At 36.2% G+C, this 16,327-nt stretch overlaps 1 protein-coding gene across 50 annotated transcripts in view; it reads left to right on the top strand.

Moving 5' to 3' along the window:
* The window catches only part of TTN (titin), a 465,728-nt gene that overhangs the window by 340,670 nt on the left and 108,731 nt on the right, over window positions 1-16,327 (top strand). For 45 of the 50 annotated variants that reach the window (XM_067549108.1, XM_067549115.1, XM_067549118.1 and 42 more), the window contains 8 exons: window positions 258-341; window positions 8,421-8,516; window positions 9,118-9,195; window positions 10,812-10,892; window positions 12,658-12,762; window positions 13,340-13,420; window positions 13,822-13,881; window positions 14,144-14,224. In XM_067549108.1, coding sequence (XP_067405209.1) covers window positions 258-341; window positions 8,421-8,516; window positions 9,118-9,195; window positions 10,812-10,892; window positions 12,658-12,762; window positions 13,340-13,420; window positions 13,822-13,881; window positions 14,144-14,224 — 666 coding nt within the window. The remainder of the gene's footprint in view (window positions 1-257; window positions 342-8,420; window positions 8,517-9,117; window positions 9,196-10,811; window positions 10,893-12,657; window positions 12,763-13,339; window positions 13,421-13,821; window positions 13,882-14,143; window positions 14,225-16,327) is intronic. The other 5 variants (XM_067549122.1, XM_067549128.1, XM_067549132.1 and 2 more) reach the window with 5 other exon arrangements.

The following is a 16,327-nucleotide window of genomic DNA, read 5'->3' on the forward strand; positions in this document are numbered from 1 at the left end:
AAATATGGCAGGAAATTGTCATTTCTCTACGAACATTATTTAAAGACAACAATGACGACCTTTGGTCTCTAGCTGTTGCCTGAGATTTGTCAATCCTACTTATTACATGTAAATGAGACAAATGAATTATGACATTTGGCAGGCTCTTTTATATTGTTGATCTCTCTGTATTTTCTGTTGTTTTTCTGTTCTTAATATTTTGAATCTATTGGTGAAATTTTTCATAGTTAAAGGTATCAATATTAATATTTTTAAAGTGCCTGATGCGCCAAAGAAAGTTGTCATTGAAAAAAAAGTACCAGTTGAAGAACCTAAGAAACCAGAACCTCCACCAGCTAAAGGTACATGTCATCATCGATGAAATCATAAAAAATCTTTGTCTTGTTTTCAGAAATACATATATTTGAACGTGTTGTTCTTTTGCTGCTATGAGATTTGTAAATTGTTCTCATTGTGTAAGTTGTATATGTGTGGGAGGAGAAGAGGGGAGAGAAAGATAGAGAGAGGATAAAATCGAGCCATGCACAGAGTGCCAGAAGAAAACCAATGCACAGGGGAAATTTCATGGAGAGAGAATGAAAGAGGAACTGATGTTTAGCATCATTAATGTTTTTGATGTCCCTGAGTTTTATGTTTCCTTAGTGTTCTTAATATTTCAAACATATCTTTGGAATTCATACAAATAATAGACACTAATATCTTTAAAGTGCCCAACAAATGGTCCCAGAAGAGAAAGTACCAGTTGCTAATCTAAAAAATCAGCTAAAATCTCCACCAGCTCACAGTACAAGTGCTCATCAATATCAGCATAAGGAGGAGCCTTTGTCTTGTCCTTTTAAACCTCATTTTTAACTGACTTTGTTCAGTCCATTTTCTGCTATCTGAGATTTGTTGATTCCACTCAGTGTGTGTGAGTTGTAATGCAGGGGTGTCAAATGTCTGGTCCACTGATAGCCATTTGAGATTTTTTTGTCATGGCTGTTTGACATATTCAACACTGACAACATTCAAGGCCTAAGATTTAAAAAAAGAAAAAGCTTATAGTTGTGCAGAAAACTTTCTAAATGTGAACCCAGTGTAAACCAATGAAGATTTTCTGAGTCTACTGGCAGCCTAAAGTAATGGATCAGAGAGGTGTAAACAACTCTGTCCTCCCAACCACCATTCACTGGAGCATTAACGCCAAAACCCAATGGCTATTTAATAAAATCATTAATGATTTAATCAGGGGTCATTTTAGCAGATGAAATGGGGTGAGAGGGAAACCCAATGAGTAGGGAAGGCAGTGCAGGAAAGGAATTACAGATAGAAGAGAAGAGGAGGAGAAAAGAAAAGAGTTTTTGTTTTGTTCCACCAAAACAGGAGGAGAGGGAAATCAACAGAATAGAAACAAAGGGTAGAAATAGCGATAATGACATGATGGTGAATGTAAATACAAAATACTGAACAAACTCTGAATAATTAAAATAATTAAGAATTTAGTTACTAGAATGATCTTTGTTCCAACCTCTCTTTGGGAGTTACTAATTGTATAGAAAGAGGCATATATTCTTATATATTACCCTGATGTAAGGATCAGAAATAAATATGGGATTCAGGGTTTCTCGCACAATGTGTTTGAGATACTTACTATACTGTGTGTGTGAGAGACAACTTTGACATTCATAAAAGTAAAATACACTAATATCTTTAAAGTGCCTGAGGTGCCCAAGGAAGCTGTCCCAGAAGTGAAAGTACTTGCTGCTGTACCTAAAATACCAGAACCTCCACCAGCTAGAGGTATACGTCTTGATAGATATCATCTTAAAGAAGAATCTTTGTCTTATTTTCTTGAGCTTTATCTTAACATCTTTTGTCCAGTCCACTTTTTCCTATCTGAGATCTGTAAATTGTACTCACTAAGCAAACAGTACTGAGTGTAAGAGAGTGTAAATGAGTAATCAAAACATGAATATTGCATCATTGTTTTTAATATCTGTCTTCTATGTTTCATTCTTCTTAATGTTTTGCACACGTTTTGATAACTGTAAAATGAAACAAACTAATATATTTAAAGCACCTGAGATGCCTGAAACGGCTGTCCCAGAAGACAAAGTACCTATGGCTGTGCCTAAAAAAACAAAACCTCCACCAGCTAAAGGTGCATGTCATCAAGAATCTTTGTCTCGTTTTCTTGACCACTGTTACTTTTAACATACTTTGTCCTGTCCATTTTCTGCCACCTGAGATTTGAAAATTCTGCTTGTTGTGTGAGTTGTACTTCTGGGGTGTCAAACACCTGACTCTTTACTGTATCCAGTCATGTGCAATATTATCCTGGTCTGCTTCACATATTCAGATTGCTCAGAATCTAATATTTTATATTTTTAAAGAGTGAAAGTATAGTTAGGAGAAAAACTTGCCAAATTTGAAGTCAGTTGAAGGACGTGTCTACACTGCCATGCAGTTCAAAGTAAGGGGATCTGAGTAGCAGCATGCACCAAAGTTCCGAGCTGTAACTTCCTTGTGTGGATTCTGCAGGTGCAAACTTAAAGGTCCAGAGTTCACACTAGGTGAACTCAAGATTTTTAAGTTCACGTCCCCAGTGTCCATACAGGGGAGTTACAGTGCAGTGCTTTGGTTCATGCTATTACCCACTCCTGCTAGTGGTGCACTGCGGTGCAGTGGAGACATGCCCTAAACTTCTACAGTGCTCTCTTTGTGAGACTGCTGACAGCCTGAATCAATGTATGTGAGAAGTATTAACTCCTTCTCCTCTCCTGCCCCCTACACACACATACTTAAATTCATTGGGCATTAACGCCAAAGCCTAATGATGATATATTAATATAGTATTTTTCATTTTAATAGATTTAATGAGGAAGGGTAGGAGTGAAGTCTAATGGTTATCAGGGCAACTGGAAGTTTATTTAGGGAAGGAAATGCAGTGGGAAATAAAGAGGAGATGTACAAAGACAAGAAAAAAGTGAGACAAACAAAGAGAGGTAGATGTGGAAGGAGTAAAAAGAAAGGACAGAAATAGGGAAGTGTACAACGTCCCCCATTACTCTCCCACCCCTGTGCTGAATGTGAAGACAGATCACTGAACAAACAGAGAATACTGATAATGAGATAATAATCCTGCAAATCTGCAGATATCCGCTTTATATCCACTAAATGCCTTTTACATCCTTGTTGTACTGTGTGTGTGAGACAGAGAGAGACTTCTTGTTTGAATGTGACCACATTAATGTTTTGGATATGTCCATGTTTTATGTTTCATTGTTAACATTTTGTACGTATTTTGATATGTGAAATAAGACAAAGTAATATCCTTTAAAGTGTCTGAGATGCCCAAGAGAGATGTTCCAGAAGTGGAAGTATCTATTGTTGTGCCTAAAAAACCAGAACCTCCATCAGCTAAAGGTACATATCATCATGGATATCAACATAAAGAAGAATCTTTGTCTTATTTTCTTGAGCATTTCTTTTAACATTGTCCTGGCCATTTTCTGCCACCTGAAATTTGTAAATTGCACTGTGTGTGTGAATTGTACTGCTGGGATGTCAAATACCTGACCAACTTACTATATCGGGCCTATGATGTATTCTTCTCATCTGCTTCATATATTCAGAATGATCAGAATCTAAGACTTTATATTTTAAAAAATTAAAGTATAGTTATGAGAAAACTTTCCAATTTTTACTTAATGTAAATTTATGCAGTGCTGTCTTTGTGAGTCTGCTGACAGCCTGAAGCAATGGATCTGAACGGTGTAAACTCTTTCTCTCTCCCCCATCTTCACTCCCGCCCCAGTGAAGCTGAACATGAATATACAGCACTGAACAAACACTGAAAAATAACAACTAAAAGTTTATTTACCACATAAAGGTCAGATTTCACAACTAATATTTGTGCAGCCTCCTCCCATTGTGAGTACTGCTGTTCATAGGGCTAGATATACCTTAATTCATACCCAAACCAGGAATAATTATTAAAATGCAATTCAGCTTTCTGACAAAATTTCTTTGACACTGTGTGTGAGACAGAAAAAGGGACTCAATGATATTTCAATATTACCTTGTTAATATCTTGGATATTTCCATGTTTTATGTTTCATTGTTTGTCTTCACTACAAAATACACAACTTAGACATTCATAAAAGTAAAAGATACTAATATCTTTAAAGTGCCTGAGGAGCCCAAGAAAGCTGTCCCAAAAGAGAAAATATCTATTGCTGTGCCTAAAAAACCAGAGCCTCCACCAGCTAAAGGTACGTCATCATCAGTGTCATCATGAAGAAGAATCTTTGTCTTATTTTCTTGAGCATTATGTTAACATGTTTATACTCGTCTGATTTTTCGTATCTGAGATTTGTAAATTGTACTCATTGAGTAGATTGTACTGTCAGAGTGTATGAGTGACTAATCAAAGCTTACATATTGAATTTCTAATGTTTTTGATATCTCATCTTCTATGTTTCATTTGTACATATGTTGAGTGCTGTAAAATAAAACAAGCTAATATCTTTAAAGTGCCTAAGATACCTGAAAGGGCTGTCCCAGAAGAGAAAGAACCTACTACTGTGCCTAAAATAACAGAACTTCCACCAGCTAAAGGTATAGATCTATATTACTACATTTTCTTCTTCTTCTTGAACAGTATTTTAACATACTTTGTCCTGTCTGTTATCAGCTATCTGAGATATGTAAAGTGTATTCATCATGTGAACTGTATTGTGTGTAAGTGTGTTGTGTAAGTGGCTAATCAGTGTTTGAATGTTGCATCATAAATGCATTTTGTTTAATTGTTCTTCTTATTGTTTCGTACACATCTTTAACAATCATAAAAGTAAACAGAACTATTGTCTTTAAAGTGCCTGGGGAGCCCAGGAAAATTGTCCCAGAAGAAAAAGTGCCTGTGCCTAAAAAACCAAAATCTACTGCTGTGCCTAAGAAGCCAGCACCTCTGCCAGCTAAAGGTACATGTCATCATCGACATCATCACGAGGAAGAATCCTTGACTTCTTTTCTTGAACGTTCTTTAATATATTTGTATGCACTGTGTAACTTATACTCTGTGTGTGTGAGAGAGAGAGAGAGAGAGAATATCAGTCTGAATATGGATGTCTTTAATATCCCAGTGTCCTCTATTTCCTCATTCTCTTTAATGTTTTGTACATATTCTTGAGATCCATGTAAGTAAATAGAACCAATGTCTTTAAAGTGCCTGAAGTGCCCAAGAAAGATGTCCCAGAAGAAAAAGTGCCTATTGCTGTTCCTAAAAAAACAGAACCTATTGCTGCGCCTAAGAAACCAGAACCTCCCTCAGCTAAAGGTACAGATCAGTAGTTGAACCTTTTCTTCTTTTTCTTCTTCTTCTTCTTGAACAGTATTTTAACATACTTTGTCCTGTCTGTTATCAACAATCTGAGAGATGTATAGTGTATTCATCCTGTGAATTGTGGTGTGTGTAAGAGTGTGTTGTGTAAGTGGCTAATGGGTGTGCAAATGTTGCATCGTAAATGTATTTTCATATCCATGACTTTTGTGCAATGGTTTTCCATAATGTTTAGTACACATCTTTAACAATCACAAAATAAACAGAATTAATATCTTTAAAGTGCCTGAGGTGCCCAAGAAAGCTGTTCCAGAAAAGAAAGTGCCTATTGCTGTGCCTAAAAAAACAGAACCTGCACCTGCTAAAGGTACATCATCATTCACATAATCATGAAGAAGAATCTTTATCTTCTCCTGAGTTATCTTTAACATGCTATGTCCTGTCCGTTTTCAGTGACAGAATTTGTACTCATGTAAATTATATTAATTTGTGTGTGTTCATGACAGAAAGAGGCTTTATAATATCTGAATGTATATCCCAATGTTCTGTTTCATTGTTCTTTTTAATATTTCGTACATATCCTTGATTTTCATGCAAGTAAAATACCTTTAAAGTGCCTGAGGTGCCAAAGAAATCTGTCCCAGAAGAGAAAGTACCTGTGGCTGTACCTAAAATCTAGAGGTACATGTCATCATTGACATCATCAGGAAGAATCTGTCTTGTTCTTTTGAGCACTGCCTTTATCATATTTTAGTTTGTCCTTTTTCTGTTATGAGATTTGTAAATTGTACTCTGTGCATTTTGAAGTAAACACATCCTGTGCATTTTCGGGCTATACCAAAAGAAGGAGAGGAGGAGACCTTGATATGGAATTAATCAGGTTGCAACTTTATGACTTGCTGTCTGGGACAACCCAGCAGATAAAAGTGTACAGTGCAGGCAGCTCCATGTTCATTCAAATAACTACCTGGGTCTTCCACCAGCACCCCCTTCATTCTCCATCCATGGCTGGGGCCTTCCCATCCTTCTCCCCCTTTGTAGGAGGGTTAAGGTGGGCTATAAGAACAGGTTGACTCCCTGCTGTACCAATCTTAGGAGCCCCGAACGCCACCCCCACCCCCATTCCATTCCTTAAAAAGGAGGTGCTGTTAAAGTCCTTTATCGGGCCATTTATCTGGTCACTAGATTTTTTCCCTATGGAATATGTGCACTGGACATCTGTCCCACACTCACTAAATAAGTTGCGACATCTAGACTAATCCCTTTTCCTCCTTACTATAATAAGTCCTCCCTGACACCTGCTGTGGGGAAGGTGAAAAAAAACCCACTCCACCTAAGCCAATCTTGTAGTGAGAGAAAAATTCCTTCCCAGCCCTCCTAAAAAGGAGCAACTAATGCAATGCCCATAGCAGGTCGTAACTCAACCTGATATTCACACCCTGAGGGGACGGAGGATGGGTGCTGCCTTGCCTGCTGCATGGAGGAAGGGCTTCCATCGCGCAGGCTGGCACCTTTTAAAGCCTTCAGCTCTTACATTCCCAGAGGATAGACAGTGTTGCCAAGATGACACCCCCATACATACCTTTCTGCAGCAGTTTCTGACCTTCTTCTCCCCCACCCCTCCCATAAAGCACTGCTACCTTCCTCTGGCAAGCCTGGACAACGTCCCCCCGGCTTTAGGTGCAGTGCAGTCATTTTCTGTATCAGCCATGACAGTTGCTTTTGTCGTAGTGAAATATCCATCATAATAAAAATTAAATAATATTTTTCAAGTGGCAAATGTACCTAAGGAAGTAGTTGCTGAAGAAAGAGTATTCTTAATGATGACTAAAAAAGAGAGCCCCCCAAAAAAGATGCAATCTATCCATTCATAAAAACTATTAACAACATTGTATGCTGGTACCATTCCAATTCCCATTTTTGACATTGCTTTGTCTTATAAACATTTAGGTATTTCTTGCTTTTGGGTCATATAAAGTTCAGAATTCTTCATTTTTTTTCAACAACCATAACAACAAATCACCTGCCAATGTAATGTTACATAAACTTTCACTATACAGAAGCAGAAATGTGCACCAAAATTCTCCTGAGAGACATAACTAATCCAGGATTATTTTGAGATCAAAATCTCCCCTCCCTCCCACACACATAGTGTAAATCACTCAGTGAGACATGAATGAACCAGTAATTTTCAAAAAAATGTTTAAACAGGCAAATTAACTATGAGAACAGATATTGTACATGTACTTAGCTTGAAGTGTATTTGTCTGTGTCTCTGTGAATGTGTATGTTGATGTAGTTTTCATATGTATGTTTCTGTGATACAAATGTGATATTTGTATAAATTGTATAATTATTCATGTGACCCAAGCTTAAATAGCAGTCTTATACTAGTTGTCAATACTCTTTAAAGTGCCTGAAGTCACCATGAAGATTGGGCTAGAAGAACCAGAACAAGAAACTGCTCCTATTTCAGAAATAGAAGAGATTTCAGAAGAAGAAGAGATCTTATCAGAAGAAGAGATCTCAGCAGTAGAAGAGAGCTTTCCAGAAGAAGAGATCTCAGCAGTTGAAGAGAGCTTTCCAGAAGAAGAGATCTCAGCAGTAGAAGAGAACTTACCAGAAGAAAAGATCTTAGCAGTAGAAGAGAGCTTACCAGTAGACGGTATATACAATAGCCATAGTCAAATGAACACCTTCATTTCAAAATTGAGTATATTGTGCTACAGAGTTCTCCACTCCTGTGTTGTATGTGTATTAAGTCCCAATTTTTCCTCCTTGTGTTATTGTATGTGTGAATATGTTCTAAATTCTCAATTCATTGTAATTTAATAATAATAGTCTTCCCATTATTCAGTTTTCCTCATGTATTTTTGTTCTCATGCTAGTAGTGTGCTTTCATAATTCATACTGGACATTCACATTACATGCAAGCAACAAAACATTTATTTAGGGCTTTTTCATGCTTCCATTTAAATCAGTGACAGCTTTGCCCTTGACCTCACTGGAAGCAGAATGGGGCTTTTGGTATAATCTATGTTCTTCATCTGACTTTTATGATAATAGAGGTATACTAAATCTTCCATAATGTTATTTAAAGAGCCAGAACCTGAAAAGAAGATTCCTGAAAAACCAAAACCACGGGTACCAATTCCACCAAAAGAGGAATTTAAGATGGAAAAAGTTCAACTTAAAGGTATAAGAAGCTACAGAAATCAGTATTAACAGCTTTACTGAATGCGTCAATATAACCCATTTTAATTATATTTGCTTATCTTGAAAAAGTGTGCTGTTTAATATGTTACTTTTAGCCTAACTCAGTGCTTTTTTCTGTTGTTTTCAGTCTATTGATGCTCCTTACTAATTGTTTATAATTGTAATGAACTTTCAGAAATATCAGTCCAGTCGTTTTGTGTAGTTTTCATTTAAAATGCAGAAATTTATGAAAAGGTTGATATATTTTAAATTATCCTAATCTTTGAAAAAGATCTTAGCATAATATGACAACATATTCTTACATCCTTTCACACTGAAAATATCCCCAGCATGGTTCTTGGGGGCAGTATGTTGCTGGAGCTGTTATACAAATGTAGTCATTAAAGATCCCATTGCACCTTTAGAACAATTACTCAGAGAGAACTCTGTGGTTTGTGCCCATTGTTTTAATGTCGCTAGAGTTAATCAGTTATGTGTTAGTGATGGGGGTGGGGGGTTTGGTGGGTTTTTTCTTTTTCTCATTTTAGAATAGTTTCATTCTAAGGATGTAGGTAATAAAAATAAAATTGTCTTCTTTAAAGCACCCACACCAAAGAAGAAAGTTGAGCCTGAAAAACCCATTCAGGCTCCAGAAAAAGTGGAGCTCACACCTGCTAAAGGTATCTAGTATATTGGCATATTTTCTCGTTCCTGCTCTCGTGGGCACTAGCTTATAGTTCTTGGCATTCATCTTCTGCAGTACACTCTTAAGTACTGCTCTCTTAAATGTTTGGAAGATGTTGTCCATGTGTCATCTATCTTTGTTGTTCAGTGTTTAACTTACTTCATTTTGCTAGATTTTATTGCACCTTCCTTTCCCATTGTGAAATTCAGGAGCTGGTGGGCATGCCAGAGAGCTGAATCGGAGAAGGGTATTAAAGTGGGATCAGTTATGGGGATCCATACTTAGTCTACTTGGAGTAGAAAGCTCTACTGCAGTTTAAATAAATAAGAAACTTTAGTTAATTAATATAATGTTTAAACTCCACTTACTCTATTGATAAAGAAACTTCTGTTTCAGATAAGCATTTGATCAAAAAGGTGTTTTCCTATATGAAAATATGCTAAAGAGACAAAACACCTCAAAATAGATCAGAAATAAGTCATATACTGTAAGGTAGCAGTATTATTCAAACCTCTGTGATTAAATTTACTTAGTTGCTAGCCAAAGGGACCTTCCAACATATGTAACTCAGCAGTTGATGATCAAGCCTTGTATAGTAGACTTTGCAGGCCACCCGCATGACAATATATTACTGAGTCATATTTTATATTATATTGCTATTAAAGGCTTAAGCAAACATCTCCTCTCAAATCCACACAATGAATCTTGAATCTAATTTTCTTCTCTCTATATATATGCTGAACTCATATTGTGGTGATGGGAGATAGGTGACCCAGGTTTAGACTATCAGTCAGTCTGGGGCAATCTTCTTGGTAGATTCCAAGCTATAGGCAGGGCCATTTTAAGACCTTTGTAGGCCCTAGGCACACTTGCCTTCGTAGGCCCCCTGACCAAAATAACTAATTTGATTTTAAGCTATTCATAAATAGTTTTTTAAATAAAAAAAAAAAAATTATATATAATTTTTTTTTCATAGGCCCTGAAAGTTTCGTAGGCCATAGGCACTGTGCCTATTGTTCCTAATGGATAATATGGCCCTGACTATAGGATGCCTTGGTAGAAGTGAATTGAACTGAAAAACAAATCTTTTCCATAAAGCCTCCCCCAAAACAACACCGTTAACTCTATATATACAGAGAGAGTGAAAGAGAAAAAAACTGGGCTCTTCTTCCTAATTTTATTCAGATTGTAGAAATTAAGGTGGCAAGCATCTTATAAATATCATAGTTGGACGGTCCAGGAAGATAGATAAGTAGGACCTGCAACTGTAGGGAACATAACCTATCAGGGATGAGATCCACGGTGTTGACTGAGACAAGGATTTTACTTTTAACCTTTAACTTTGAATTTTGTAGCTTTTGTGGGTTCCTCAGACTCATACATTTATTTTGTTACTTTTATGAAAATCTCTTACTACTCCTGGAGCCATAAAACAAGCAAATATAGATATTACAGAAAAAAAGATTAATTAAAACAATCTGCATTCATTTCAGTTGTTATATCTTCTGTTTTGAATGTTCTGTTGTAAATCATCACTTGGTTTGTGGCTTTTGGAGGGTTGCTATTACTATTATGAGCTTATTTTGAAATTTGAAATGATGTTCTTTTAAGTGCCCGGAGTTGAAAAGAAAGGCCGCAGAATACTTCCTGAAGTTACCCCTCCGCCAAAGGAAGAAGTTGTTCTTAAAAAAGGTACAGAAATTTGGGCATGATACAAATGTGAAAGCACATAAATCCATTCCCTAAGTATTCCAGAGTAACACTGCACTAGGACTGCATTATGCCCTCCCAGAGAAAGTTATGTGGTAAATTACATGAGCTAAATGCTGCCTGAGGCTCATTTCCTGGTGAAGGAGTTTGTGGCTGCATGCAGCAGGAACAGCTTGAAAATCCAGCAGATCCAAAGGATCTACAAGGAAAGCAGAGCAGAACACTCAGAATCTCAGGACATCCCCCAGGATACACTCTTCCTATTTAGGTCATTCTCTGGACCCCATTTCTTCTACCTTGGCAGCAGCACTAATTCAGGAGCCATGCTGCCAGTGGCTACCTAGCAACCAGTGGTGATTGATTGCTCCTTGCCCAATGGGGTTTCTGCTTCGATATCCACTGTGCTAGAGGGAAGTTGGCCTGGTCAATTACTCCCTATTCCAATCTGGCACTCTTCTCCAAACCTGTGATGATATGACCATGCAGAGTTCAGACTGAGGTCATTCCAGGATCTCAGCAGGGCAGAGAACACTGGCTGCTCCTCTCCTGGGGTTTTCCCAATGCATTCATGCTTGTTTGCTTTTTTCCATGCTAGACAGAGGGGAACAAAGAGTTCCCATTCTTTGCACTGAATTATCTTTCCTGCTATTTCATATTAACTGAAATCAAAGTGGAATTTCAGATGTATAATTCTTTTTTAAAAAGTCTCTAGTTCTTTAGATGATAATCCTAAAAGATATTTTTACTTACAGTAGACTAAAAATGAGTAGACTAAAAAAGATTGATAAGATATACAATTTATCTTGCAAAAAGCAAGAACAACAGGAGCTCAAACCTGTTCTTTTTTAAGTCAATTGGCGTTTGGTTCAGAATTGACCATTTTGCCCTGAAATTTGTACAGCAGATGTTAGTGTACAATTATCCATGCTAATTCATCATTTAAAAGTAACTCATAATACTTCATTTTTATTCTTACAAGAAATGTTGGCATTAATACAGTAATTCAAATTATCAAATACAGTAAGCATTTAGGTACTTCAAAAAATGCTGCAAAATTAACTGGTTGTGTGGCTTTCAGTGGGTGAATCTAAATAGTCACTCAATCTGAAATACCAGAAATGCCATGAAGGATCCCTAAAAGCTTCTCTCTTATGTCTCCAAAAATAAATTTAAGAAATTAGAAGCAATTATATTATTGGTTTCATCTGTTACTGCTAAAACATTTGTGATTTAATATGTGGTTGTTATGGGCAAGACTAAAATTAACTTGATATGTAATTTCATTATTAACAAATGTTTTCCTTGATGTATAGATATATTCAAGTTGAAGATCTTACAAGTTATCATTATTAGATTGAGTTCTAAAATATCCTTGGATTATAGTTCTGTGTAAATTCAGTGTCTTTTTAATTCAAATAATATAATAAGTAATTTTATTCTAAATCTGAATCTTAAAATATACATTTTCCAGCAGATGGAAATTAAATTTAAAGTATTTAATTAAAATAAATTAAATTAAAGTTTTTTTTTTTTTGCTCCATATGACTGACTATAAAATTGTCTTTATAATAATATCCTTAATAATTACATAAAAGCTTTCATTTATCTAAAGCTATATTCCTGTACATTATGCTGGTTGTGTTATATTTATTCTCTGTTGTTCAGACATTTTTAAAATCTTTATCTTAATTACCATCTTCTTCATCCATTTAGGGCTTTAAAAACTGAAATTTTTTCTCTCTCAAAGTTCCTAGAAAGACACCTGAAGAGGAAAAACCAAAACCAGAGAAAGAACCTAAAGTAGATGCTAAACCAGTGCCTAAACCAGTAGAAAAGATAAAGAAACCTGAAGGTACAAGTCAAGATCACATTCACATGCTTCTGATTATGAAGAGGCCCAAAACCAAATCCTACTTCTGATTAGCAATTTATTGGGTTCAATTTCTAAACCTGGATTCAGATCAGAATTGTGCAAATGTCCCCCATGACTATAATATGCTGAATTAAAGTTTTACAGAAAATATACCCAAACTTTGGGAAAATTTAGATTCGGATCAGAATTGTGCACCTTCGTGGCTATTTCTCTTTCTGAGTCTTCATTTTATATAAAAAAGAACTTTTAAAATGTTTTATAATGTAAACTAAAAAGTAACAAAGTGTAAACAGTCGATCCCATTGTTCTTTCAGTTATGGTCTTGTAACTTCATGTCCTACTGTCTATTTTCTGTGTCTAGTTTTATCTAAGTCTGATTTTTAACAATATAAATGTACCTTAAACCTATGGCCTACTGAAAATCTTTCACATATACACATATCTTTCAAATGTCATATTGAACCACTCTAGTTATATTAAAATTACTTCAGTTAACATATTTGGGTATTCAAGGAATTTAAATGTATCTTCCAAAATAAAAATAATATTTTTAAAGAGCCAGAAGTTCCCAAGAAGAAAATTGAGATACCACCTGTCACGAAAAAAGAGGAGAAACCTGAGCCTGAACCAGAGAAAGGTACCAAATGTGTGGTGCTCTTTTCCTTATTCCTGCAACTAAACTGCATCCATCAGTGAACATCATTTTATATAAGCTAAACTAATTCATTGATATCATTCAGCCATAAAAATTAGCCTCTTTGCATTCTTCTGGGTCTTATTTCCTCTTTACTGCTTAAAGAATTCAATTCTCTTCCATTGAGAACTCTGCATCTTGCTGTATATGTGTTTGCCCCTGCTGTCTTTCATCAGTGAATTTTGAAAGTTAAAAAAATAAAATAAGAACATCTGTCTTCTATTAACTGTCTGTGTTTTAAAGTTTCACTCACATTATGCACTTCTCCTTTATGTTTTTTCTGTACTTTGCAATAAGGTTGTGAAATATTTATACTAACCTATTCATTATGGTTGTGTTTAAAGTACCAGAACCTAAGCCAGCAGCTGTCCCACTTCCTGCACCTGAACCAAAACCTGCAGTAGGTAAGAGTCCTTTCATCATGAATAATTGTGCACATATTTCCCTGTATATCTTGCCTTTTACCATTGCGTGGGTTCCAGATAAAAGTGGAATATCTCAGCTAACTGTTAGCGCTACCAGCAGTGAAGGATATTTTCTGAATTTTTGTTGTGAGTGAGGATCTAGTAAATACATGCTTTTAGGGCACTTGAGAAAGTTCTGTATAGTAAGTTTTAACAAACATATAAATTAAAATAAATAAATACATTTTAATTCTTTCTACAGCTCTAAAATCTCCCAAACCACCAGCAGAGGCAGCCCCTGTTGCTACTCCAGTAACAACTCCAGTGGTTGGAAAGAAAGCAGGTATAAACATTGATTCTGTAGAGTGTTTGCTAATTTGCAGTACCATCCTGCAGTCATTTCTCAAATGACTATGACTCAAATGACACCTAAAGACTATGGGACATATTATTTCCAGTATACTTAAAGCCCTCCCCCTGCCATTGGGGATCAGGCTCCCATGTACTAGCCACTGATACACACATAATAGTTCTTGTCCCAAAACTATACAATTGGGGTGTAGTCTATGTTCTTGAATGTGAGTGATGATACATACTTAACTTGTATAATGAAATGTATGTATTCTGTTAATTTCTTGATATTTGTTTTGTAATTTCAGACATATATTATATGTGTTGTATGCCTATTATATTATGTATACAGCATCATCCACAGAACTGCTATAGCACCCAAACAGCAGCATAATCTTCCCCATGTGGCTCAACCATGAACCAGAGGGGACCCACTTTAAAATGAGAGTGTAATTAATTATTTTCATTCAATCCTTGACCACTTGTAAAGTATCCATTTTGATACTGAATTGGTGATGTGGACAGCTGTTCAAAAACTGTATATAGGTTGCCAGGCAAAATCAGAGAATAACATTTTCAGCTGCTGCTGGTCTGGGTTGGATTTGGCAACCTAAAGGTGAAATGCTCCATAGCCCATCACTAACTCCTGAGGTAACTAGTGCCCTATGTTGTAAAGATAAAATGTCAGCTATGGAAAAAGGCAAGACTGAATCACCGGTATTGAAGGTGTCTGCTACTGATGAGAAACACATGCATGTAAAAGATAGTATGAGCCACGAGACAGCTGGCAGGGACATTCGAACAGAAGAAGCATTTGAGCTAAACATCTCAAATGAAACAGATAATGAAATGTTAAAACCAGAGAAAGATAAGCAAGAGACAGAGATTCTTAAGCAATTTGTGATGGTTGCCCAAGAAGATGAGCCAGAAGTAATAACTGTAGTTTCAAGGAAGAATCCTATAATTAAAGATGAGGAGAGAGAGCCTGCAATAGATCAGGTTACCTTTGAAAAGGCTAAAATAATAACACTCTATGAGGAACAAAAGCCCATTATATAGCATCTGAACGCATTGAAAGAGGTGCCAGAGAAGAAAAGAGGAATAAAATTAAATTAGCGGTTCATAGGAAGGATGAAAATGAGAGATTCCCTGAAAATTCTAGTATTCCATCCAAAGAAAGGGGACAGATTCCTGTATATGAAAAAGAAAAGGAAAGTGCATTAATTCCCCTACCTGAAGATGCCCCCAGAAAGCCTGATATCTTGATTCAGAAGAAGAGAGATGTTCCAAGAAAAGAGAAAAAAGATCAAATAAGTTTGCAGCCTGAAAAAATTGCTATAAAAGATTATGTGAAGGATATTGTAGAAGCCACTGAAGAAGTAATACCTAAACTATCTTTGATAACAAGTTAGGGAGAGAAAAGAGATGTTACTCTGAAGAGGTTTGAAAAAGTTCCTTTGGGTGAATTCTTGAAGAATCATGACATAAACAAGAAAACTCATAAAGTGAGGAAATTTGGTTTCAAGAAAGTTGATGTTCCTACAGCTGAAGAAATCATGGTTCCCAGCAAACAAGTACAGAAAATGGAAACCTTTCAAAAAGAAGAGATTGACAAGAATCTTAAGCTTAAAATGGCAGAAGTAGGTTCCCTGGAATCCCCTGAGGATACTGGCGGAGTGCCTGAGAAATGATGGGAGCATTGGGAATTCATTGAAGATGAGGTGATTCCCAGCAAAAAGGCTGATAGAATCTTTGAAGATTCAGATCTCAAGCCACAGGATGCAAAAATGAAAATAGAAGGAAAATGTTTGCAGAACAAAGAGAAACCACTTAAACCCATTGTGAGGAGAGAGATTCAGGAGCATCAATGATTGAACAAGTAGTTTTATATGGCAAAGAAGCAGGAAAAAGGATTATACCAGTTAAGAATCTTAAAACTCCTTCTTGGACCATCTTAGATAAAGACAAAAATACACAATCTAAAACCCCTGAGAAAGTGTCTATAGGAAAAGATGAATTTGAAATGATGATTCCAGGTGATGGTAGAAACAATGGGGTTTCCTTGGAAACCTTGACAAAATAGCTCACTTTGAAA

Source organism: Emydura macquarii, unplaced genomic scaffold, assembly GCF_026122565.2.
Source record: "Emydura macquarii macquarii isolate MOO-44397 ecotype Brisbane River unplaced genomic scaffold, CSIRO-AGI_Emac_v2 contig_1253, whole genome shotgun sequence".
NCBI lineage: Eukaryota > Metazoa > Chordata > Testudines > Chelidae > Emydura > Emydura macquarii.